Below are 27854 nucleotides of genomic sequence, written 5' to 3' on the forward strand. Positions count from 1 at the left end.
TTTTTTTTTTTTTTTTTTTTTTGCATACCTGAAGTGCTGCAGAAAGTGCATGCAGGGTAGAGATGAAAATCATAAACCTAAGTTTAACCTAACCTAATCATAAATTTAAGTGTATCAGTTATTAAGAGGATGTACATGATTCACTCAAGATTCTGCTGTTTTCTTTGTTTGGAGTATGAATGCAAGAAATGGGCAAATTAGACTTTAAAACATCTAGCACCATTTACTAATGTAAACTTACATCCTAAATTGTCACTGGAAAACGTACACTTCTTTTTGCTGTTGTTTTGATTTAGCTGTCACGACAGGCGTGTTTAAATACAGTTTAAATAAAAAACGTTTAAATACATGTTTAAATGCTTTTCTGCCTCATGGCTGAGTCTCTTTGTGTGCATTTCCTGAACGTTACTTACTTACTTTGAAGGTGGGCTGAGCATAGAAATCTGACGAAAGAGTGGGCTGTGCCCTTGATCCGAGGGAGCTCTTACATTCTTCTGAATGACTACATTTGTAGTGCAGTACACAGCAGCAGCAACAGTGTGGTGCTCTGGGTCTCCAGCTCTGCCTGGCAGACAAATCTCCAGCTCGCTGAACATCTGCAAGACAAATTTTTCATGTTCTTCTGTAAATGAATGCTGCCTAACTGCACCAGGAAAATGGGCACGGGGGATTATCTCAGCATTGCTATGAGCGGAGGGGCGCCTTGGGGCTTTAGATTGCAAGGTGGCAAGGAGCAAAAGCAGCCTTTGCAAATCGCCAAGGTAGGATCACGAGAGAAAGATGTTATCGGTGTTTTGTGAACACAAGTGAAGAGAATAGTTTGTTTAAATATATACTGCTTCCAGTGAAATGGCTGGTGTGGATATTACTGTGATGCTTGTTTGATTTTGCTAACGTGTTTTGCAGAGATTCTACAGGTGCTGATTATGTTTGTTTCAATAAAAAGTAATGACTACTTTTTGGTAGCTTGCAAGTATTGCAAACATTTAAGAAAACGTTAAAGGTTTGAAATTATGAAACGATGTATGCCTTTCAGCTCCTGTTTGATTCACTGTGTGTTTCTGAATGCACTCGGCATATCGCAATGCTGAACGTCATATTAGGAAATGCTGTTTCAGTCATCTATTTATGATACTTTTTCTACTCTAGGCATAGAATAAATACAGCTTTATCATGAGAAAATGTTCTTACTATTTTGGGAATCCTGGAAAGCACTACGCTGAGTTATCTCTGGTTTTGGAAAGTTATCCAGTCTTAGAAGCAGCTTTAACAGATGCCAAACATGCCCTCTTATATTTCACGAGCAACACTGAAAATTACTGGACACTTCATAAATTATCTTCGTGTACAAAATGAAAGTAAAATAGACAGTAGAAATGCAGAATAAATAAAAAATAAAAATTGGTAACCCCAAGTTGCAAAAATCATAGTTAAAAAGTAATTTTGTTAAAAATCAGTGCTCATTCCATTGCAACACTGGTGCAAAAATGAAGATTTGCCATGGTTATTAAGGCTTATGTAACTGTATGGAGCTGCATTCTGTTCTCCTAGACAAGAGGGACAAATTTTGTCCAGAGCTCCGAGGTCAGCAAAATACCACTGGCTGAAATGATACTAGGATTGATCATCACACCATCAGTTCTGCCTTGTTAAATTGAGGGAGAGAGATTGAAATGTATCTTATCACCTTTTAGTATCTTGGTAATCCAGTACATTGAGTGTTAAGTTTTTTATACTTTGATATAGTATTTTAGATCAGTAGTTTAGCTATTTAAGCTCTAACTTTCTTAAGCTGTCAATATATTTATTAGTCAGTTAAATTTAATTTACCGGATCAGTTAACTTTTTCACAAATAGCAGAAACAGTAAGTCTACCTCATTTTATAAAAGAAGGTCCTCTTAGTTCCTCTGTCAAGAGGACATTTTTCACTATTATTTTCAACGATTTCCAGCCCATAACATTAATCATATTCAGTAACAGAGCTATGATTTATTGAGTGTATGTATCATTTTTCTCATTACTGTTAAGTTTTTTGTTTGTTTTTATATTTTGCAAAACTTGAACGTTTAAATGTTTTTCGTACGGATGGGCAGCTGTTGCTTCGCAAGTGAAGCCACTGATAAGAGATGACAGTGGAATCCTGCCATCTAGTGAAAACTTGTAGCTAGAACTTAAAGAATTGTAAGTAACGGTAAAAGGCAAGTGGCCTTGATTACATAAAACCAAAAGTAAAAAGCACAGTAGTTTTAACACAAGATTCTCATTAAGCTTTAGTTTTGCTGATAAAAATGGGCTATATGATTTTTTTTTTTTTTTTTTTTATATTCACATCCTAGACTGTGGCACGTAAGTCTGGGTTCTGTTTTACCACTAAAATTTGGGACTTGAGAACTAGATAAATGATAATAGTTGTGCTTTACTTCTAATGGGAAAACCCACCAGTAAAATATATCTAAATTTAGAAAAATAATAATTTGTATTTTTAGGAAAAAAAATCCAAGAAGCACGAGTGTGTTTTCCTGTAAATGAACCCAATCAAAAGGCCACGTAATACAATACTTCAGAGCACCCTTTGTAAGCGTACATGCGTATCAGCATATATAAGTGTTATAAGTGTGGTGGATTGGGTGCTTTATGAGTTCCAGATCATTCATTTCTCCACGCTTAAGAGTTGGTCAGGATCAGTGAGATTTGAAAACTGACACTAGTATCTGGCCGAAAACCTGAAACTTAGAGTTGACAGACCACAGCTTTCTTTGGGACTTACTCTGTCGGCAGGCTTCACCGTCCTCCCTGGGGAGCCTGGGCTCTCTCCGAGGCGCGCAGACGCGGGTCTCCAGGTCAGGCACCACCGTCAGGTTGAGGCACGGCGAGGTGGGGGGTCTGCAGCTACACTGTGTGTGTGACTCTGTGGGAAAAGGCAATGTTTTCAGCTTTTATTCTGTTATCGATGAAAATTGAATCTAATAACTCATGAAAGAATAAAGAACTACCCAACTAGTGCATAGTAATTTTCCTACTGGCTCCAAAATCCAAAGGTTGTGTTTCCTAAAGACAATAAAAAATTGGTTTTGCTTTTGGTTTTTTCCAATTCAAGGTTCAGCTTCTCCACTGGTGCATACCAATGTAGCTCCATGGAACCAGTGGGTCCTTGCCAATATACACCAGCCGAGATTTTGTCAGAAGTGTGTATTTCTGGTTTTGGTGCCTCAGCTCCCAGGAGCTGGGAAAGCTGCAGAGGGGTTGCTTGCCTGGTTGCCGACACAACCTGAGCACGGTATACCCCCAGACTGCTGCAGAGGGAAGCGCGCTCAGGCCCGGGCATGAGCAGAGCAGTGGTTGTGATACAGATCTAAAGGGGAAAGGGATGTGAAATGGGGGAAATGAGATAATCCATGAAAACGTAGCAGGATACAAAAATCCCAAATTCATACTTATCTACCCTGTTGATAAAGGGAATATACTGTTTTTAAAGCTAATAAGTCACTGCAGTTCACTCTCAGAAGCAACTTTTTCCAGTTTGTTTTATGCCTTTTAAAATATTGTTTTATTACATTTATTAAAAAAAATATGTAAGCCCTCCCCGCATTGTCTGTTGCCTAGCTCTTAAAGCATATATGCAAGTAGCATTCCTGCTAAAATCAATGAGTTTTGCCTGTAGTATGAAGTATTATCTTCCATTATCATGCAAAGTGTTAACAGAGAGATAAGAGACAAATAGGAAATTTTCATCAGCAAATAATTTTACAACCATTAAATTAGATTCAAGACATTTCAGTAATTTGTTAGATGTGATATTGCAACAAATGTTTTTTTTTAAAGTATAAGAAGTATCATTTTGTTTGCCCATTTTTAACTTTTTCAAAACATAAATTTTGAAAACATTTGACTCGTTTTCTGTAGAGGCATACAAACGGTTTAACACCCCTCCTCCTCCCAACTCTGGCTCCATACATCAACTTACTTAGTTGCATCCACTAATGTTGTAAATACTTCATAAAAATTTATTTTCAGTTAAAAAACATTCGCATACCCTATCCACATACACCATAATGACTTTAAATTAAAAAAAAATCTATTTTAAATACTCTGTCAAAAGACATATTGTGCTAAGAAGGATATCTAATAAAGGAACGTTATTTAAAAAAAAAAGATAATTGGAGTATAATGCTAAGGAAAACAGTGGTTGTATCAATGCACCAAGACACTAAACCATGTCAGTATTGCACTGTAGGATAGCTTTCCCCAAGCAGGAGACGGTTGGGAAATGTCAGTACAACAGTGACCCTAGATGGCTAAGAATTCAAGATATATAAGAGCAAAGTGACACATGATGTCCTTTCTGTTTCCACTGTGAGATATATGAAAGAATGATTTTTTTTTATGAATATCATAGATTTTTTTTCTTGTAAATTTCTTTGCAGTTTTTATTTTAAAATATATAAGAAACATACGTACAAAATAATGGATGATTTTCTGGACTAGAATTTGAAAGAAAGTCCTGTGAGTTTTTCTACTAATACTTAACAATACCAGCTATGTTATATATAATAAAGCTATATCCCTTAAGAAGCATCTCTTTTGCAACAGGTAATTTAATTAAGTTGTCCTATAGATGATTTAGATTTATAATTCAACCATGACGTAACTCCATTAAATTATCTGGTTGCAACAGAGGTACATCATTCTCAGCATATTTGTCACCTACACCAAACAGCAATTTGATGAATTCATGGTTTGTATCTGTCAAAGTCCTGCATATTTTAAGTTTGGGAACTTAACCAAATAGCTCTAGTATTCAAGGGCGTAAGTTCCATGACTCAGACCTCTAAGCACTTCAAAGGAAATTCAGTCCTCTTTTTCCTGTCAGTCTCCTAAAAGTAAAAATGAACAGATGCATAAAAATCCATATGATCAATTGTGTTGTAGGTTTTCACGCTTGAGACATTGGGGAAACTAATGCTATTGAGACAAGGTGCCACACTTGTTACTGAATTCAGATCACATACGTTCCAAAGTACTCTGATCTATATGTAGTACATACAGAGATATTTCTACATACATACACCTCAGCTAGAAAGATATCTTCAAAGCGGGTCATGTTGTCCTATTTTTTAATCTATGAAAGCATTCATCCTGATCTCTCCCTGATTCATCAGTGGCAGAATAATATGTAGTTGCATATAGAGAAACACACAGCCATTTTTTTTAAAGTGCTGACCAATTTTATGTACTTTCTCAGCAACTTTTTTCAACTAAATTTTTAGAAAAATAAAATAGTAACATTTCCCTTTAATTTCTACCATGCCAGTTTGCCAGTGCATAGCTACAATTATAATGCCTATCCTCTAAAATGTCAAGTTATTTGAAAGAACTTAATGGACATTTTGAAACTCTTACCAATGTGATTTTGCACCCTGACAATTTTTGCTCTACTATGGACATTTTCTTATGTCCAAACACGCCAAAGATCATGCAATTTTCCATTGTCTTGTAAATGTTAACTATAATTCTAATTAATCCTATGAAATACTTTGATAATTCAGGGTTCAAATCCAACGGCCTCAACTAGGCCTCAGGCAAAACTTACACAGTTTGTGACTATTTTGGCAATTTCTGAAATAGACTTCTGCTGCTGCTGCTGCACAAATAGTAGTTTTACCTTTGGCTCAGTATTGACATGTGACAGCTGGCTGCCTCGTCATTTTAGACTTGTGCACTTGTCCATCAAAACGCTCAGATTTCAATTCAAGTCTCAGTTTCATCATTTTAGATTCATTGGAACCTGAAACTGGAAGTGAAACTCAAAGACTTGGGAACAACCTGAACCAACAGTGTGAAAAGTTGATGTCTGAATGTGATTACTTAATGCTGGATGTAAACAGAGGTGGGCTCTGTTGTGGTAGTTTGCCTTTCTCCCTGCATTTATCCAAAATACTCGACATGTGCAGAACAACCCCAAGTGGCTTTCATCAAGTTGACCTTTCCACTTAGTCTAGCAGAAAAAAAAATAAAGGATAAGACATGTTAGCACAGTTATGCTTTTGATCCCGAGGTAAGGCAAAGCATGTCACTGTCACATATACGAGAGGCACATTAGCACACACTTTTTCCATCCACAAAGTACATCAAAACTGCTGGGTTTAAGGAAACTTTTTCAAGTTCCTGTCATTCTCTTACATTGTCACCATTGGCAAACGCTCACATTTCCAGGCAGAAAAACTAGGTTAGTAAAAGCTGACATTCTGGTCACTACATTCTAGTTGAGACGTGATAAATACAGCTGTGTTACACCTGTGCTCCTAGCTCATTTCAGTGCTAAGTCACACAGATGAGTATAAACCATCAGTTGCTGAAGCAGTGGTTTTTTGCTCTCCTGCTTGCCTCTGCACTGGTGGCCTAGGAGCACCATCCTCCTAGTAAGATGAAGGTAAGAGAATGTTCTGTGGTTCAGATCACCTCCAGATGACATCCGAAGTCATCTTGGAGTTGGAGTTGGTGCTTTGGTGCCATCTGCTTCTGAAAATATACTCGTTAATGCATAGTCAAGTAGGATCTTACTATACACTACTGTGTTTGAAATGAAAATGCTGTGTAAAGGCTCAGTACTGAGCTAACATGACCCTGCTGGTGTTTCCTGATTTGTATCAATTGACATTTTAAACAGAATTTGAATACAACTTTATGCATTAGCAGTAGACAGAGCAAGCCACGTTTAAAACGTGCTAGTTGAACTTTGGCAGCAAAGAAGGGGAGTTTAGAGTTAACCTACACGATTTTAAACACAACTTGCCTTACTTGGACTGTATTTAAAACTGTTTGTTTAAATTTGCTAGCTAATACATTTCCAAACATAGTTTGTCTTTGCAGCCTGGACAAACTCTTATACTCAAATTCACTCTTCAGACCATCTGACACAGCCAGTATTTGCTGATATTCAAAAAACCCTGTACGGCATATTTACATATTCTTTCACATAAGGAGTTATGTGGAAAATTGTGGGTTTATTTATCTTTTCTGGAGAGGATTTTGCTTCCCATACAAGCCTTGACCCAATTTAATAACTAATACATTTTTGCACACGTTTAGATGACATAGTTCAGCTTCTATGTAAGTAAATGACAAAACTTCCATTGACAAACTGGCAAGAAGCTGGGCTTTTTAGAGGTTAGGTTAATTTATTTTGCAAAACAAAGGAACAAATGGAAGTTCCCAAAACCTAACTGAAATAGACCACTGCTAAATAACTTTGTTCCTGAAAATCTGCCGTTGCTAGTTAGAAAAATAATGAGGAAAAAAAATTCATACACCTTTACCAGCAAAGGTTTATATGTACTGCCAAAGGTTAGGGGTCTGCATTTTCTAGTTTCAAACTTTTGCATTCCAGCTATTGCGCGTGGAAATGTTTAGTACTAAAGTCCCATCCAGTTGTTTAAAAACTTCAGGCTGAACTACCACTTGATTGTATACCCTGTTTTGGATATACAAAACTACATACCAAGCTGGTTTTGGCATCCTTTCCACAGTATTTAGGCAAATACAAGCATGCTTTGGATATATGGTAGTATTCATTTGTGCTTGTTTCCAATAGATGCTTTTCCAACTCTCACGCTAGGGGAGTTTTCAATGGAACAGAATGAACAACATAATTCACACTGATTTAAACTAAACAAACTAAAAAAACCCACACAGTGTATTCCTACTAAATTAGATTAGCTGCTTTGTATAGAGCTTTGCTTCATTTTTTAGTTTCTTTGCTGGAAACATTTAAAATACACTGCATGACATTATTATATTTCATTGTTCTGCATTTTCTGCCATCACATTCTTATTGTGAATGTGAATGTAATAGTAAGACTTTTGGCCAAATTCACATTAAAATCTCACAACAGGAAATATTGTTTACAAAGTCCTTTAGGATTGTGTCAGATTGTTTGAGAGGATACAGCTAGCAATTTATGCTTATCATGGAAGGGCTTTCTTCCAAATACAGAACTCAATGTTCTTCATATTTACAGCAGAAATATTTAGAGCAGAAATTACTTTCAGGGACCATATTTCATGGGTTAAATGCTTAGCACTCTATAAAATGAGACTGATTTGCAGAGATAGCTTCAACGTGAAAGAGGAACAATTCTGTGCATGGAATTAACTGTGGACAAAAATGATAACATTTAGATCGCAGCCAGTACTCACAAGCGCTGTTTGTTGGCTGGAACAAAACTGGCAGTAAAAAAAACCCCTGGATATCAGCTTGAAGGTTTTAAATTTCAGACCTAATGTACACAAGTTACACAGTGGATTTCTTTTTCCTTTTCTGTAATTTTTCCCATCTGTCCCCTTTCATTAGAATCTGTAGTCCATAGTCAGTGTGGATGTTAGGATGAGACTAACGCACATTTAGACTGAAACACTTCAGTGTGCACCAAAATCAAAGTGCTATTTTTTGGTTACCTGCCAGTACAACATGGTGTTGAGCATGAAAGCCAAAAATCTTCAAGACACCTCAGCACCTTGCTCTCAGTGGGGTGCTAAGAACAGCAAAGAAGTGGCTGCTTTATTCGTTGCTTATGTGGAAGGTAAATTGTAACAAAAACCTAGCTCTAAGCTCACCAGAGCCAATGGGCTTATACCTAAGCTCTCTATCATGTGCTGCTGTCCTGGGCACAGCACAGAATCTTCTTTTCTTGTAGACAGTGTTTCCCTGCTAAACAAGTCTTCTTTCTGCTTCCACAGAAATGTATTTTGAATCCGTTACGTTTCCTTCTTTGTTTGATATCTCCTTCCTACATCTGGGATGGGGCATAAAATGCACGGGTAACCTTTGGCTTCAAAAGAGTCATCCTGGACTACATAGCTGTAGAATCATTATTTTATAAATTTGCCTTTTTGTAAGCATATTTTAGAAATATGGTCCCATTTAGGAAGCTGGATACTTTGGTTTTTGTAAGCATGTTTTATATTACAATTCATTAGCAGATGAACCGGTGATGGGTCAAAACTATGAAAAAAGCAGATAAAATATAGCTTTCTATACTGCTGGTTTCATTTGATATGTTCTCTATAGCATAAGCATGCCACGTATGGTATAAATTGCTACAATATTGAATTTCAAGAAAGTTTCTAAAATAAAGATAATGCAAGACAATCATATGTCCATTGTGGCACTTTACAGCAAGAAAAACAAACAGAATTATAGGGGAACATAATTTAATAAGACCACATTTCCCTTTCCTAGTACTCTCTGCCTAATACAAGGAGTATCAGGAACTGCTTGTTGTCTGCAGGCAAACGTGGCAAAGCTGAATCTTTGTTTTAAAAGCCTAACAGTTGAAATTGCTATAAAGGAAGTCTTAACAAAGGAGTTACATTTTTTCCCATTAACTCAATGGGAGCTTTGCCATTGACTTCAAAGGGCAAAGGATTGGGCCTTAGTATGTATAATATAGTGTAGTTATTTAATTAGAAGCAGATATCATGAATAAAAATCCTCATTGGGAAGGGTGTAGCAGTTTTTTCTAGGGATCTACTTACTACAATTTTCTGTGTCTAGCAGAAGTCATTCCCTTCAAAGGAACAAAAAAACCCTTAGACTTCAGGGTATTCCGATAACACTATTAAATAATGTAACTTTTTTCAGGTTATTTGGTAATTGTACATTTCATTTCTAAGCTGTCTTGGAAGTCTTTGTAAGGACAAAGATACTCACTTGAGCTGAAGACATTTCAGTTTGCATATTTATAAGAGAGTGAAACGATTGCTAATAATAAGTACTAGACTGACATTACTAGAAACTAGAGGCCATTTATTAAAAGACTGATGATGTATCAGTGTAAGCTAAGGAGAAAATTTAGACTGTGCTAAACTATCTCTCAGTTGCAAATGTTTACTGGTTGAAGAGACTACTTGTAACTGCCCTCTTGCTTTCTTCAACTCTGCAAATAGACAGGCTTGTGTTAGTTGAAATGAGCAGGTATTTCTTAAAAAATTTAGATACTAGGACTTTGCTAACTCACCTCATTTTGCCTGAGAGCTCAGGGAACAATCATACGAGCAGCTCATATAAGATTTGAAGTGTAGAAACCTCCAGGTTAGGATAGGGAGGAGGAAAGAGAGAGGAGTGCCAAGCAGCTGTGGGTGGCAACCTTTTCAGCAGGCACAGCTGTGGCTGGACAAGTCAGACTAGCTCCTTGTGGTGGCACACTCATCTTGTACGTGCATCTTCAACAGTTCAACTGACATCACTTTGGAAAAAAACTGCTTTTCTTCCAGAAGAAAAGCATCTACATGGAGAATTGTGCAACAGTAATTATAATAGTTGCCTATACCTGTATAATATCAGGTGTTTCCATGATGTACTGCAATCAAGGGGAATCACATCATGAGTTTTATTAGCTTTACTCAACCACCACTACTGGTGCTCCTGAAGAGATCATTTCTCTATTTGTCTCTCTAAATCCTTGTCTTCTCTGCCAGAAATTCTTGCTTTGCTTTCTCTTATCATTGTCTCGGTAGTATTTTTATTTAAATACACAAGTCCAGCTACTTACTTAAGCAGCGCTTTCAGCGAATTCACTGAAAATTGTGGGCAAACAATGCCTCAGACTTCAAAACTTGTTAGTTGGTTAGAATAGTGCCCATCACTTCCAGTGAACTTCCTTTGGGCTGAAACAAATACAGAAAACTCTGCTTTGCATGAACTCTCCCGTCACAGAAATCTCTGAACTACTAGAGCTTAACAGATGTGGCTGGAATAGACTGATCAGCATTTTGTTCCACAAATTACATTTCCCTGTTTTGCAGAGTTCACTTCAAAGACTAGCTGCCATAAGCTACTGATTTAACTACAGAGGATGCATGTGGAAGTAATCTGAAAGGGATAAATAGCTTTATATATTATCATATATTCATAATGATCTTCCCCACACTGAAATAATACTTGCAGAATGGATAGCGTAAGACCTGCTTATAAAATTTTTCAAATTAGAAAAAAGCTATCATTAAGCATGAACGTTTTAAGCAAACTCTAAAATATAATACTATTTAATGCCTAACATCCTTACAGAGGAGCAGCTGTTTGACATCCTTCACTGAGAAAAGCCCAAAGTTTCAGAATTGTTGGCTTTCCAAAAAACTCAATACCTAGGAAATTAGAATGGTTTCACCTAAATTCTCCATCAGTGGAAGTAGTATGCTATACTGATGAGCCATTCACAAACTTGGAGGGTTTTGTTACAATAATACATAATAAAATTACATCATTGGTTATGAAACAAAATGTTAAAGTGTTATCTCATGGTATCTATACTGTCAGCCAAAGTTAGTCTTTAGATGTGTTGTGCATGTTTAGGAGTATCTAGGGGGAGATACTAGTCATTAAACTGAACTGGAAATCACAACTAGAACATTCTTTCCTTTCAAGCCCCCAAATTACTTTGCTAAGTGAATTAGCAGTGTGCCTTTATGTCCAGACTGAATAATCACCTTTTCATGATGCTGACATATTATTGATTATCACCAGATGGTGCTCTTATTAACAATCCTCAAAGTCATAGGTAAGTGAATGTAAAGACAGTTACACCTTGGAGAAATTCTGGTTGCTAGCTTTACTGTTGTCTTACTGAAGCTGCTAAGTATTGTTCAGCTTGGTACCTCCCGCACCAAATAATTTCAAAGTGTAGAATTAATGCCTTCAAGATAAATACGCATACAAAACAAGAATCACAGAATATCAAGTTAATCAAAATCATGCTATCAAATTAATCATTCTAAATCTTCCTTTCACTTCTACTTATTATTCCCTGCATACAGACAGAATGTAATCCCCTTAAGGAGGGCTCCATACATTTGTACTAGGGTTTGATTTGTGGTTTCACAACACTATAATTAGGACAAATTTTGATCTTTAAAAAACTAACTAAAAAGGAATATTTCAGAAGGCCTTAAGAAAGAGGCACTCATAATCCTTTTAAAGAGAAAACAGAAAAATATTTCTGCACCTATTTTACACCATAGTATGAACATTCAGTAATAGTATTACACACAACTATTGAATACATGTAATGAAATAATAATAAAAAAAAGAGTATAAAAAAACATTATATCAAACCTCAGTTTCTTCCAGCCCAATCTGACAATAGCCAGAGCAGCCAGGGCTGGGAACCCTGGAGATGTAAGAAGTCTCCCAGGTCTTGTATCCAATTTAAACCGAATTTCAAGCTATATTAAAATGATGTTTTTTCTAAATTCCTCATTATCCTGCTTGCTTTTCCTTTGTCTGCCCTCACTTTCAGTCATGACTTCAGTCTGTAATATTAGCTCTTCTAAAACCAGGTTATTTTACTAATCTGATGAAGAACAGACTCCCATGAAGTACACCAAAACCAAATCCAAGAATGCATCCTTGAACAGCTAGGGTGTCGGAAATCTACCTGAGTTTTGCAGCTTGAGCCCGTTTTTACTTAAATAGTTTTAAATTGACAGATCAGTACAGGTATGATCCAACTCATTTTTCCATGACTGAATCTTTAGTTGAAAGGCCCTGATTCAGCCCATAAATGCACTACATTTTTAAGTCATTTTCCAGATCACCAGGACAATGTTACCAAAAGATGTCTGATTTCATGGCACAATTTGTGACTACAAAAAGGATTTGTCTTTAAAACCTCTTATCATTCTACAAAAGCAAAAGTTTCCCAAACTCTCAGAGTTACAGTTTTCTTCCTCTGCATTTACAGGAACAGTGAAAAACAATCCAGTAAATCTAAACGTAGTGAGAGGACCATGAATGCCTCTTTTTCTATGCTGGCAAGAACAGTACAAAGGGTACGATAATTAAGCCTGAGGAGATAGTTATCTTTGTGGCCTGTCATTTTTGTTAGCGTTACTACACGAACAAATGGAGCACTGAAACGCGTGGCCTGAGAACAATGGTGCCCAGCCCCGTACCAGCCTTCTGGGTCATTCACTTGTTGTTTGCTTCCAGGCCCGATTTGCATAAGAGGCCTGGAAAAGTTGCAGAGGCTGGGAATTAGCACAAATTGATATTGGACACTAATTGACTTAAGCAAAAACTAAAGATGCATTGGCCTGTTCAAATCAGGCTTGAATTCAGGCCTTCTGGATTCCTGCATCATCCAGCTCTGAAGAATTAAACCCTGGCATGGTTCATCAGCTGCTGGGTCCTGGGATAAAAATAGAGAGGCGGCAATAGGATCATGTTTTAGCACAATCTTAGCTGAAACTGAAAAGGGTGGGAACGAACCCTTCCTCTTATGAAAAATATTTTCTTTTCAGGTGTTCCAGGCAACAGCATGGCAATCAAGCTTACCTAAAATGAGAGCCAAACGAAATCTTTCCCCAAAACCTTTTACTGCTCTAGACCCAAACATTTTTTTTAAAGGCTGGAAAATATTCATTGTTCCATGTCTATGTGCAGGTGTGTTCCATCAAGAACAAGGAACACAATTTACTTCAGTGACTGGATCAATCGTGCTGGATGCGCGCACAGTGACAGTCACAGCTGTAGGAGTTACCTATGGCCTCAGGCCTAGGCAGTGCCTCTTGCTTGTCTGGTATCCAACTAAAAAGCTTCTTCCAATAGGTTTCCATCAGATCATTATGAGCAAGCCTTCAAATGAGACTTGTGCTGTCTGGCATCAACAGTTTCCAATGAGCATAATATTTTTAGTAACTCACAGATTGTGGGATTGAGTTTAATATCTGGAGATCTTTGGTCCACACGTGGTTGAAATACTGTGTGAATAGGTTTCTTTGTGATTGCCAGTCCCTTTTATATTGTAGGACTCTTGTATATCGTTCTCCTTACTGGGAGAGGAAACGATATGCTACAAAGTCCTCTCTGGTTTTATAGTTTCATAGTATTATGGAAAGCAGCGCTCTCCCTTAGGGATTCACATGATCTCATGTTATACCTGTATGTCACTTAAAGCAAAACTTACACAATTGGCCCAAGTGAGTTTAGTTTCACTTAAAAGCTTCCTTGAACTTTTTTGATTTCTTTAGTTTTACATTTGTACGATACTCTCAGGCCAGACAATATTTACATGTGCTCGGGTTTCATTTTGGCCATTTCACTTGGCTCCCTTAAGCCTTGTGTACCTCTAGTTTCTCCGCCATTTTAACACAATTAGTCACAATCTAAATCAGTATCTCAAATACAGATCCTGCCACAACTGCAGTTGACTGGTCAGAAATGTATCTGTGTGACTGCTTTGCCTGGACTGAGCACACAGCTAAGGAGTATTTAAGGCAAAATCCTCTCAGCAGCAGGCCCCAACTCCATCCTTCAGCTAATACTGGTTATTGTGAAGCGAGTATGTGTCTGTCAGATCTGCTGAGGTTCTCCTTGTTGAAATATCCCTTCCATCTCTGGACCCCTCTTTTTAATGCAGAAAGCTTTGCTGCACTCCCGTGGTGTCGGTCATGGATAAACACTTTCACAGAGTAAAAGACCTATGCAACGCGTGTGGAATACGGGGTGGGGGGCGTGAGGGGAGAGGTTGGACTTGGTCTTCTCTTTCTTCTCACAAATTACAGTAATCTCTGGCATCAAGGCTTCTTTCTTCAGGCAGAGCGGATGAGATAAAGTTTACTTCAATGTGCAGATTTCTGGTTTCTTCCATGCAAAAAGAAAAGGACAGAAAAGCAATCCCCTCTGATACAGTGACATTAAAATGCTCCTGCTGTGTGTTTTCTTTAAATTAATTATTAGGCTTAAGTTAATAAGAAAAAGGTAAGTTTCAGGGCAAAATAATAAAGAGAAAAGGAAACTGGACACTGATTCTGACACTGAATTTAATTTATGAAGGTGCTGACCTGTGACATCTGTTTAAAGACTACGCAATCCTTAAAAAGTGTGCTTCCCAGAGAAACTTGAGAAGATACTAGCAGTTCATATAACAGGACCCTTCCCTCAAAATTACATCAGTAAGAGAGGTGTCAGCAAAGTTATAAGTGTTCTGAGGCAATCTGAGTCAGATTATCTTCTTTTAGGTGAAAAAGAGCACGGTACATTTCTACATTCCTATTCAGTTGCTTAAAATGCCACTCTTGATCTTCAGATGATTTTTAAATGACTTCTTACATCACCAATATGTCATGAAATTTGTGTGTGACTGTAAAGGTTTCTTAAACAGCTATAAACAGTGCCATGAGATAAGGAGCTACACCACCCATCAATTTCCAGTGTATATAGTAATGTGAATCATAGGGAAGCACTTGCTCAGGAAACAAATACAAAATCACAGAACTGATCCATATAAATGCCTTTTCAGTTTCTAGCTGTGCCTTCACAAGTTCCTCCTAGCCTCTACTCCCTTTACTTGGTGCTTGGCATTTGGAAGAGTGCCACAGACCAGGGCCGACTTTGCTATTACCATAGGTTTCCTGACACTCCTTCGAACAATCATTCATGAATACCATGCTGTCATATTGTCAGATGTTCCTTCAGATTACCTTTTCTTTCACAAATAAGCTCTGAAAGCAGCACAATGAGTATGAGAGGAGAAGACAGAGTGATTTCCATTTCCTCTTCTGCTTGTGTCTCATGTTTTTAAGCTAGTATTTGACCTTTGTTGGGAGTTGAAGCATTTTCCATAGATCCGAAGGGAAATATTACATGGAGGATTTTGGTTTTGGAGCTGCCAGAGCCTGAATTTCAGAAGTCTGTAGAAAAATTGCCTCTTAACTCTGTACAAGATACAGTTGTTTGTTGCTTTCTTATGTAGTAAAGGCAGTGCTCACTCTGAAAATCAAGTAATGAAGATCTGGCATAGTTTTGGGTTTATACATACTAAGGTTACTTGGAGGTTCCATATGGCCATAACAACGCAACCAAGTTAGACGCATCATTTAATAGTTGAAAAATATGCAGGATATCTTGTAGCAAAGTTGGAGCAACACTAGCCACACAAAATGAAAAGGAATGCTGTTGTCCTATATTAATATAACTAGGGCTGTCAAAAAACTTTCTACGACTATGTTGGGGTGAAATATTCTGATGGCAAGTAGGTATTTTATAGCCACATGTTAATCATCTTGAATGGGATGAGTTATTAAATTAAATCCTTAAAATGAGTAGCTCTTATGTGTGCTTGTATTTTCCAGATGTTTGATACAGTCACGATTATCCTGTTCATTTGCATGTGCTTGTTTCTTTTGTTGGTTTTTTTTTTTGTACAAAATTCTTTAAAACTTACTATTATTCTAAAATCTGAGTAAGATTTGAAAATCTTTTTTATTTTAGTCCCATAGCATTTTTCAATTATCTTTCTTAATCCTTATTTCTATTATTTATAGTTTTGGAAGAAGAGACAAAAGAACAGCAGCCTATCATGACTTCAGGCTCTAACATTTATTCCAATAACACTGTGCAGAGTAGGCCGTACCTCCGTGGCATAACTATCCAGAAGCTGATGGAGCTACACTAGACCTGTAGTGCATTTTCAACAAAGCTCAGGGGGAATGAAAACAGGTTACATGGGAGAATATGACTGTAATTTGGGGTAATGCAGTATTCTTCAGAACTGTCATACTCTTATAGCAGGTTTCAGATCTCTCAGTTTTCAAAATACGAATGTTCGATAGCAGCAAAATCCAGGACTTAGTTTAAACTAACTAAGCAAGTAGGATTTTGTCCTAGGTTTCGTCCCCACTAATTGACTTTAACACTTACATGGAAGTTTAGTGAAACTATAATGCACAGGAACTATGATGTCTTTAAAAAATACAAAGCTTTTTACATGTGCTCTTCCATTTTAAAAATATCTAAGGTACTGACACTCTCACACTTCAGTTCCTTCTCTTCAGGGAACGGAGATGTACCCACACATCTACTGTGTGTGACTAGCTCATTGGTAGACCACAGTTGACTGATAGGCTGCATTTGTGAGCTATGCATCACTTAACAGAATTAGCAACAGTGGTGATATCTGTTTGTCGTATTTAGTAGTATGTTTTTATAAAAATTATACCTATGCTAGAACTAAAAACTGTGCATCAAATGTAAATAATACCACCTCAAATTGTGATTTCCTTTTTCAAGGTCCTTCCTTCTTGACAAAACCAGAGTGCTGCAGAAAGTTAACGCTGTGCATTCAGTACGTGGCCATGTCCCTGCTGAGTCAGCACCCGAGTAATCCTAGCAAGAAATGTGTACCTGGGGGTTCTGACCACCTGCAGTAATTTCACTTTTTAAAAATCTGTTTGCAGGAGAGAGACTATTTTTAGCGTCCCGACCAAATTCCAACTTGTGCCTACGATCTGATTAGTTACCCTGTATCCCTTTCCTCTTTGAAAGTTTTGTTAGGAAAATATTACTTTGCCTCAGGAAGGCACACATAGTGGTGCTCTTGCTATAGGATTGCTGCATTTCATGAATGTGTGGGCTGCAGACTTCTCTGTATATAACTGCATTCTTGACTTAGCCAACATGTCTTAAAGCTGGCACAGATTTTGGCCAAAGGTCATTAAAGTACTTCAGAATCTATCTGGGATGAGAAATGCCGTATTATGCTTGGGTTAGTACATAATAATACTTCAGAGGAAGATAATTAAATAAAATCATAGAAAATGTATGCCAAAGACCTGCTTGAAACAATACTCCAGTTTTTTATATTAAGAATTGTTAAAAATGGCAGCATTAAAAAACAACTGGCTCTTTCCCAAGGTACATGCCATTTGGCTTTCCTTAAAAATTCAGTCTTTACTGTTTCTGAATAATGTAGCCATTGTAATTCAAGGACGCTCCCCTGCTGGTTTTGATTAATTTATTTTAACAACACAGAAGAAGTCTGCTGTAGCTCCTCTGGTAATATAAATCCGTGTTACAAAGAATTCTGTTGTCTCCACCTCTCTAATAAACTATAGTGTCAGGGGTTCAGAGCCAAATGGATGGCAACACAACTAAAACAATTCATCTCCGCTTTTGCGTCTGAATTTAATATCAGGGTTTTTCCCCCTTCACCCCTTAGCTAGTTTTTAACTCTATTCTTATTTCCCATCTAAGTAGCACATCCAGTGAAATATTTTAATTTGTATGCAATAACACCCATTTTACACATTTAAAAAGAATATCTTGAAAAAATTTTACCTATAGTCAGGTATCTTAAGACAAACATAAAATAACCATGGCTATCTGGCCAACTCTTTAAAATTTATTGCGAGTCTCATGACATGCTATTTTCCTTACAGAACCAGATACTGAAACCTGGTTCTTACCTGCATTACAGCTTTCATTACAATTAGAATACATTTCTGGATATTCTGGATTGCAACGCAATCCCACCCACAAGAGGGAAAAAACAAGTAATCTCAAGTTTTTAATGTTTAAATCTTTTTTCACGTGGTACTAGAGAAATTGTTATTTACTAGTTGCAGGGCTAACGGAAGAAGCTTGGAAGGACCACAGTCTGAGAACAAAGTGCACAACGAGGGCACCTAAATACCTATTACAGTTTCTATGGCAGAAATTGAGTAGATGTACAACATAGCTGCTATCAAAATAACAGTGGTTTCCACAGGTCACAGAAATTGTCGCAGCAATGTGTGACAAGTAGGTATTCTCCCAAATTCTAAGAACATGTGAATACTCTAGCATTCAAGCAGCATGCTGAGTTTTGGGAATCATACAGCGCTTCAACAGAAATTGCTGTGTTAGCTTACTTATACAATTCCATACTCTTGAACTGTTTTCATTCCACATAAACATTAAATACTTCTTTGTTTAAACTCATTTATTTAAAATATTAAGTAAAATGAAATTAAACAACTTCCAAGCTGTTTCTTACAGATTTCTAGTAAACTAGGTGCTCGTTTGACATGTCGCATGTGTAATTTCAACAGCACCCCTGCGTGTGAGTGTATATACAGATGCTTTAGGCTAACAGTAAGCAACGTTCTATAGCTATGAATGTTTTTGTAATCCAAATAAAGTAGGTAGTGTTTTATAACTATCAATTCTTGGGTTATGGAGAATGTCTTCAAATAGAAATGGAAAGAGGTTTATCATTACAAACAGGTCTCATTCCCTTAAAAGGAAGCTGTTTCTTTTTTCTTCTGCTTCTTTGGAGAACTGGCTACAAACTGGGAATGGTTACTGTATGACTCATTTGAGAAGAATAGCTACAGTGTAAAAAGTTCAGAAAGGATTTTAATAAAACCAAACCCAATTATCTTCTGGTTTGGGCACGAGAAGGACAGTTTTAAAGAGAAAAATATCAAATTTTTCAGAATGCTGTAAATCAACATAATACTGGAGTGTTTTAAAGGGAAGGGGCAAAAGGTCAGGAAAGAATAAAACATTTACCCCTAGTTTCAGTTCTATAGATAAGACAGAAGTCTCCTTTCATAAGCAGACTTTACATTTACTTTATTCTGGTCTGGCCTGGAAGTGAGCTCCTGCACCCACCAGTGCAAATCACTGACTGCCCAAAACACACTACAAACTTGGGAATCATCACTCGCTCACGCACAGATAACATGACTTTTCTACTGCACCCCATGTACTTCGGCTACTTAAAAATTCCTCAAAACCCCAACACTGTAAGTCAAACTGTTTGCAATAATAAAATTATTTCAAATAAAACAGCATTAATGACATAAGCAGCTATGCTGTGGACATCAGAGACTGCAAATGCTACAAGCAAATATTATTGTATTACTCCCTGCATTGCTTTTCCCCCAATGGCTTAAAGGATACAATAGTAAAGTCAGGACAGAAAAAGGCCCTTTCCGTCTTCAACTTCTGTTATTGCTTATGATTCAGCATTTGAAACTTTTGGCATAACATAAGGACCTGAAAAAGGTAGTCTCATACCTTCTAGCTTTTGCTCACTGTGCCATTCAAAGGGGAGGCTGATCAGAAAGTAGGAGGCAGTACTCAAGTAATCATTGTATCCTTTCGTTACAACCCCTGTCGCAGTTTTTACAATTTTATACAAGAAATCAGGTCTCCAGCATGCCACTTAAAGTTCTGCTTTTCTATGTGCTGCAACACTCAAGTATCCTATCTTTCATTTACAAAAGGGAGGGGAAACTAGTGTTATGTCTCACAAAGCTAAGTTTTAATAGGGTTTGTGATTGCTAATATTAGGAATATGCATACAATAAGTGCATGCTAGCGGGTTTATGTATTTTCAAGACACAATAGCTGGGTGAGGGATGCTGACTATTTAGGAAGCATCCCATGCAAGACACAGAGAAATGCAAATTTTTTTTAAGTTCAGCACTAGCTGTTTACGTATTGCTACTCTAGCAAGAGAAGTTTGTACATAGCACCATGAACTATAAGAGTCTGCTATATAATCCTCTCTTTAAATAGCTAAGTACTTAGATGTTTTTATCTAAACGCCAAGCAATAGGGTCAGGGTATTCTATTTATTGTGATAGTCAAACACAGTTTGATAGTTAAAGATCTGCTGAACAGCCTGTAATAGTCTGTGTAAGAATATGGTTTGTCTATTTAAAGTGTGTGAGATTAGAAGGGCAACCATGCTAATCATCTCATGTGGCTGCCAAAATTCTGTAGAAACCATCTGGAGGGAAACACAGTATACTGAAAAACATTATTTTGCCTTAAAGTTATAGGCCACCCTAAAGGAATAAAACTTCATGGGATAAGTCAGTAGCTTCAGATCAAGACACTTCTTACTGTGCAGTCCAAAGAATACTATGTAGAAATAATTTAAAATTATTCCACTCTAAACAAAGACAATAATTCATCAGTCACAACATGAAGGTGTTAATATTTTTTAAAGATTTTTATTTACTTTGTCCTTCGGGCACATATATTGTAAAGGAATTTGCTGCATTCATCACTTGTAGTCAAGGCATATTCTGTGTTCCCTTAAATATCACACAACTATTATGTGGCTTCATTTAGATGTGAAAGTGCATGTCCAATATCGGCCATTTATTTAAAGTTTACAAAAGTGCTAGTAGGATTTTTTATTATTATTTTTTAAATTTATTTCTCATGCTTGTAGCACTATGGAACTTTTCCCTGAGTGTTCCTCCTAAGATCGCTCCACTGAAGTTAATGGAAAGCGACCAAGTGATTTCAATGGGAGTTTCACATTTGGAAAGCAAAAACAGGACAGTATTTTGGCAAGACTGTCCATATATCTGAATTCCCATTCCTAGGAAGTTTACAGGAATATGCTGAACATTTCAAATTGTCATGAGATTAACTGCATTTGAATCTTCTTCTGAATCCATGTAGACTATCCTGTACCCTTCAAAGCTAAATTTTAAAGGAAAAAATGCTTCAAAGCCCTCTCCACTTGCTAACATTCGATCAGTTGAGAATGTCCTGGCCAAGCAAGGTTCATGGATGTATCACAAGCACTCAGTTTTTTGAAAACCCAATCTTGCATAACTTGATGACTCTATGCTTTACAGTATAGCTCAGGCTTTACAGTATACTGTAAAGGAGGACATGCACTGCTGATGCTTTATGAGGTGCCTTGTATGATAGGAGATCTACTGTTGCAGCCATAATTTACCATTGCAAGAGACAGTGGAGAGACAGAATTTTAGAATTTGGATATTTTAAATGGGTTTTTAAAAAATATATTTTGTAGAGCTCACATTTAAAAAAAAATGTATGGGTGAAACTGTTGTTGCTGCTACTACTGTCCCACAGTGCTGGCTGGTGTGGCAACCTGCAAGGTCAGTATTTGCGAGCGGAGGGCAAAGGGTCATGATGCTGGGAATGGGAGGCCAGGTGGGACAGGAGGCTCCTCCTTGCCTATCTAGTGCTCTGCCTCATAGCAAGGGGAGTGATATTGCAAAAGAGAGTCTGTGCTCCTTTTAAAGGCCTATCCTGGACCCAGTGGCCAAGGAGCTGTGGTAGGGAAAAGGCTGGCAGCAGACAGGGAACTAATTCAGTTGAATTCAGTTAGAGTGCATCAGTAGAACTAAGTGAACTATTAAAGTAAACAGGCCCCCTAAATCAGAAACAGGTATGTCCATAGAAATCAGAGTCTTCACAGATTTGCTTTATAGTATATCGAGTTATTAGTGCTGTCTAACATGAGCTACAGCATCGCACGGTTGCAAACGCACTCAGGACAAGATTATGTTTAGGGTTGCATACGTGGTGTTGGCCCATCTTGGTCCCTCTGACATTGGTCATTTTTCAGGATCCATAGCAGGCAGTGAAGCAGCAAGGCACTAATTTCCTACAGAGACTGAGGAGCTGCCACCTTAGTTTGTGGGTGAAAGGAAAACAGAAGCGACAGCATGAGAGAACAGGACTGTGAGCAAACCCTTCCTTCCCTCTTCTGCTGAGGACTCCTGCTGAACACCTGCAGAGAGGGCAATGGTTGCTCTAGAAAAGTAAAGACCAAACCATTGGCCAGGATACAACCCTAATCAAACAGAAATAACCCAACAGTCTACTAATACCTTCAGATACCCTGGATCATTTTTCCTTTAAGCGGTAACTAATTGATTTAATGAGAGAGATTTTCTTATTTAAAAGGAAGCATCCTCAGCATTTCCTGGACTGTAGATTTAATTTGTTCAGCAGTGGTATAGGTATTCATCAGCAAGCAAATACCCAACTTAAATTTATAATAGACATTGCACTGCACGCTAAAGCCAGAGATTTGGGAAGAAACTCTGTGTAAGTGACAAATATCTGCTTGTAATTGAGACAAGTGGGTTTTCTGAACAATGTAGGAGTATGTTTTCCTTCTGCTTAAACTTCTTTTGTTTGACAGTGAATTTTATAGAGACAGTTATGTCTGAGTGTATTGATACACGAGAACAGTTAAGAGAAGGTCATGTATTGCAAGAGATTCTTAGGTCATGTATTCAGGAGACAACATAGATATTAGTGCTGAATAAAAACGTACTTTGTTTTTTGGGTGGTATTCTGGCATTTTGATATCCTGCTCAAAAAAAAAGAATAATGAAGATAACCCAAGTTAATGAAGAGAACTGAAGGAAACAAGCATCTCAGAAAGGTTTCTGCAGAAAGCAGCATCCATTTTGTATCTGGAGCAAAATATTCCAAAGAAAGCGTAGTGATAGTCTATAAAAAAATGTTACCTCAAACTGTTCTGGAATTTGCAGTTGAGTTCCCCTTTCCTTCAAAGGTTCAAAAAGACAAGTTTTTGCAAAGCAGAGTTCTCAAAGTTTGCAAGAGGCCAATGGTTTAGTTTATATTTTTCCCAGTGCAAAGCAAATGACTGACAGAGGTCAAACATACAATTTGAAAGTTAAGTCCTATTCCCTAGTTCCTTTCCTGTTCTTGCCTCCTCTTAGTGCTCCATTCTACAGGTTCCCGAGTTCTCCTATGCATTATTTAGCAGCCTCAGCTCATAGCAACACAAAATTACACACAGCACCAGCAGAACTCCAACTTGGTGTATTCTGGAGGCCTAAACACTTAAATTTAGAAAAGCAATAAAGAGTCCTAGGCTTTCAGTATGTATTTTGGTACACATGAGAACAAAATACAGGTGAGAATACTTCTGTTAGTTTGAGTTAATAAATAGAAACGTGCTTTTAAACAGGTTCCATTCCAGAATGTGAATTCCTATACAAAGGTTAACATCCTGAGTACTGGGATTTAAACCAATCATTATGGAAGAAAACCTAACAGCTAATTCCACTGGAGCAAAATTTCAATGCTCACAATTTAAAATGTTCTTTTGCTTGCTTTTTTGCAATCGTAAGCAGAAAGTGTTTGAAAGATTTCCCCCCCCCCCCCAAGTAACCTTTTTTGGTTATGAACCAGTGGTGCTGACAAATGCCTAATTCTTGCCAGGAGCCAAAATACTAAATGGCAATCTGATGCACAGAACAAGAGTGACAATAGGTACTAATAATCAAAGTGTATGTCCAGTTGTGTCCTCCCAAAGAGCTAAATATGGAGTCCGACCCAAAAAGTCAGCAATAATATTCAAGCTTCCTATCTCAACTCATTTCAGACTTCTGCAATATGGGTGAGATGGCTGTAAGATTTTGCACTTATAGATTTTGAGGGGTTTGGATGCCAGGACCAAATTCTTTGCTTCGGCCCAGGACTGTTCCACCAAACTCTTTTTAGAAACATGTTTAGCTTTTGTATTGATGTGATCAGCAGAACTGATTAATGGCAACGGAATTATGCTGAAGAGCTCCAGTGGAAGAGCTGGCTCCAGTGATTGTTGCAGCAGACAAGAAGAGCTGATGAGGGGCAGGAACAAGTTAAGAGTCCACACAGAATAGTCCCATTTGGCATTACAGGCCAGGATCTAAACTTATGAGTCAGATACAGCTTTTTCTGGAAATATTGGAGACCTTGGGTTTCCAACCACTACTCTATCTGCAAACCTGCTTTTCATCATATCTGAGACACTAAGTGGATCAGGTCTGAACACATTTTGCAGTCAGAGCCTCATCTAATCTCTCACCTTTCCCTCATCCCTCCCCAGCCTCTAACACCTGTAGCATGCTGCTCAGATTTCCTTCTGCATAGAGACATGAGCGTACTACTTCTGTCCTTGAATAATCCACTTCTAAATATTCTTTGTCTAACAATCTCTCTTCAAACATCTCACATTGCTTAGGCTAAGCTACCTCATAAACTGGGTGTTCCCCTACTTTCTTCTACTCTCCCCTTATTTTTTGGTCCTTTTCCTCTATCCTTCTACATATATCAAACATCTGTGGTGTTAGACTCCTCTTTTTGCAAATTTCTACCATGTGAAACAGCTCTACTGTGCTTCCCCCCTGTTTACTTTACTGGCACATACACATCTTTCCTGACATTTCTCATTCCTGCACCTGTCAGGTGTTTTAAGGAAAAGAATTGAACAGGCATATTGGAAAGAAACTGTTCTGGGTAAAGGTACTGGGAAGCCCTGTTACGCAATGAAGACTACGGTCCCGTCTGGGATTGTGAGGATTATCAAACACGGAAGAACAGTAATTTAAATGTATTAACCTCTTTGCTACAAATACTGTGCGCACAAGAAGATATAAATGATAATGACAATAGATTAAACTTGTTTCACAAGCCTTCAAACATACTCAGTATGACATTCTTTTTCATTTATGCAGCTGAACAAGTTTACTTGAGCCAGCAGGTGGGGGGTCTAAGAAAACTATTTGGACTGCATAACAAGGACACATCTGTACAGTTGAGATAGCTTTGAAGACACGCCAAATTTGGTTGTTTTTTGGTTTTTTGTTTGTTTGTTTGTTTTTAAATAAGCCTAAGGCTTTTCTAAAAGAATTCCTAATATCACTTCTACCCCTCACACCAAAAATAAACCCCAAATGAAAACAGCATCAGGAACAGTCATGTAAGCATTTTTATGGCTCAATACATAAACTGCTTAACCATTCAAGTCAATGAAAAATTGAATGGAATTAATTTACATATTATGCATTCAAACAACCATCAGCCAAACACATCTTTGAAAGCACTGATATGAAATACAGAAGTTGCCAGTTCCTAGTGAAAATCACCTATAGATGTTTGCAAACAGCAATATCCAACTACAGTATGCTTCAGTATTTAACTAGGCTTGGCAGGGAGAAGTAAAAACAAAAATATACTCATATCCTGGCAATCTACAGCACGTTGAATTCTACAGCATTAACCAATGTAACCATCTTGTCCTATTTAGGAAATTTTTTTTGTCTAGGTTTCTTTGTTTGGGTTCGATAATGTAACTGCAAGCTGATCCAAAATGACAATAAGCTTCGTTCCAAGTGCAGTATGAGAATGCAGTCACAGATGCTACTTCACTGCTTGTCCGTAAGGAGGATTGTAAGGGGTCTGTTAGACTCTCAAAGACAGCAGTCTATTGGCAGCTACCTTTCAGATAGAATTTGCTAGTATTACTGATTTACTACATTTGTACACAAAACAGTAATGTATATACATTTCAAGATGGTGTATCAAATTCTCATACAACATACATGTTCTAAGCATGCAGTTTGGAAGGGCTGGATTGTATTCAGTGCTCTGGGAAAAAGAAGTTACAATTCCTCCTGTGCAGCTAAATTTGGAAAGCAAGAGACCCCAGGTGTGCTCTGCAGTGTTTCATATGCTTGTATCAAGAACATTACGCTACTCAGTACAAACCAGGCCTATGCTATCCCATGACATAGGCCACTGGCTTTCAGACGCCCAGAGCATCCGTGGTGCACACTGAACTGAAACCAGTTTGGACAAGCTGCCTGACAACAGCACTGGCAGCATCATTCCTAGCAAAGAGCAAACACCCAGACACACCTGGGGCTTCCTCAACAGTGTGCATGATAGCTCCCTTACAATGGTAAATAAGTGGAAACACTGGGAGGATGTTTGCCATCTTCCTTCTATTTTCTCTGTGCCCCACATTACATAAACATAAATTTATATGTTCAATTTTAAATTATTAGAGGCTCAGATTGAAATGAACCTAAATGTAACTATCTTTTGGCCACATACAGATATTTGCTTTGCCTCCTCCCGTTTTCCAATCTTCTTCCTTCATAACAAAACCTTTCATCTCAAGAGAGCTAACTGGAAACCTTAGGCTGCCAGTTCTCTGTTAAAACTTGCATTTGAATCTCACAAGGATGCAATGGGTAAATCACATAGAAATTTCTTTATGAAGACCTACTGATAGCTGTGCTGTTAGTTCTGTGCTCGCTGTGAGGGAGACTGCTCCTATCCTTGCAGAATGATCCAACAATCCTCTTTCACAAGTAACTGGACACCGCAGAGCTTGGTGGAAGCATTACACGGAGGGCTGTCATGTTATCGCAGTCTTATCTTTGAGCTTTTTTTTCCTTGGATGAGTTTATTTTTTCAATCCTAGCACAATTTTGATGTCATTTTTGGCAAAAAAACAAGGCTGGTTTTGTGCAAGAACAGCCCAGTATAGTGTGTCAGAACCTATTTTCATCTGCTTATTTAAGTCTTCCAGAAGAACATTTTAGCCCTTCCCACCATACAGAGCTATGCCTACCTTGAATGGTTTGTTTATTTGTACTCAGGATAGCTAGGCAACAAGTGGGCAACAACTACCCATGACCTGGTAAAACTGCATTGTATTTAGCTGTACATGGCCAACTTCCTTTTATTTCAGAAGATGAAATCAAATGCAAAATCTAGACCAAAAACATAAATTTGCAGGTTCTAATGTTATCTTCATCTCTTTTTTCAAAAAATTAATACCGCTGCCACCCAGCATCACCAACAGAAACAACAGTAGCTTTAACTTCTGATCCAAATCCTGCAGACCCTTGGCATACCCAACTCATACATGCTGCTTTTACCATCAACTGAAGATTCGGTTCCGATTAATCTTTACTCCCCATTAGAATACACTGAGAGCAATGCACCATGACCTACCAGCCACCTAAAATGAACTCTTGCCAGAGGAAGTTTGTGGTACCCGATGGGCTGTGGCTCTGCATCGCAGGTCTAGCATATTACAAAGCCAGGCACACCGTGGAGCCCCACGGTGTCAAGTCTATCAGGCCGTGCAGTTCAGTGTAAGGTTGGTTCATCTGCCCCTGTATCCCAGTCCTGGAACTGGGAGTGCTGGGGAGCACAATGGCAGGATACAGGAGCCACTCAGACACTTTCAGTCAGGTGGAACCAGATTTATTAGCCCAAGCTCAGTGCTATTGCTGCAGTCCGCAGAGGCAAGGAGGACGCTGCAGCCAACTTCGGGAGCAGGGTGAAGTGGATATAACAGAGAACAAATCTTGCCAATTTTTTCAAGTATGGCTTGGCTACAGAACTGTTGGGAATCATTACAGTATAATGTATTAGAATATATTAGATGTGCTTGAACAAGTTAAATTTCTTGTTTTCTTGGACAATGAAACCATCTTC

At 37.9% G+C, this 27854-nt stretch overlaps 1 protein-coding gene across 1 annotated transcript in view; it reads left to right on the top strand.

Moving 5' to 3' along the window:
- Positions 1-632: 632 nt before the first annotated feature.
- The window catches only part of SYNPO2 (synaptopodin 2), a gene marked incomplete at both ends in the record, with an annotated part of 90344 nt that continues 63122 nt past the window's right edge, over positions 633-27854 (top strand). The window contains one exon of the mRNA XM_082316380.1: positions 633-761. Coding sequence (XP_082172506.1) covers positions 633-761 — 129 coding nt within the window. The remainder of the gene's footprint in view (positions 762-27854) is intronic.

The sequence above is a fragment of the Platalea leucorodia genome (genome assembly GCF_965183815.1).
Source record: "Platalea leucorodia genome assembly, chromosome: 6".
In the NCBI taxonomy this organism is placed as follows: domain Eukaryota; kingdom Metazoa; phylum Chordata; class Aves; order Pelecaniformes; family Threskiornithidae; genus Platalea; species Platalea leucorodia.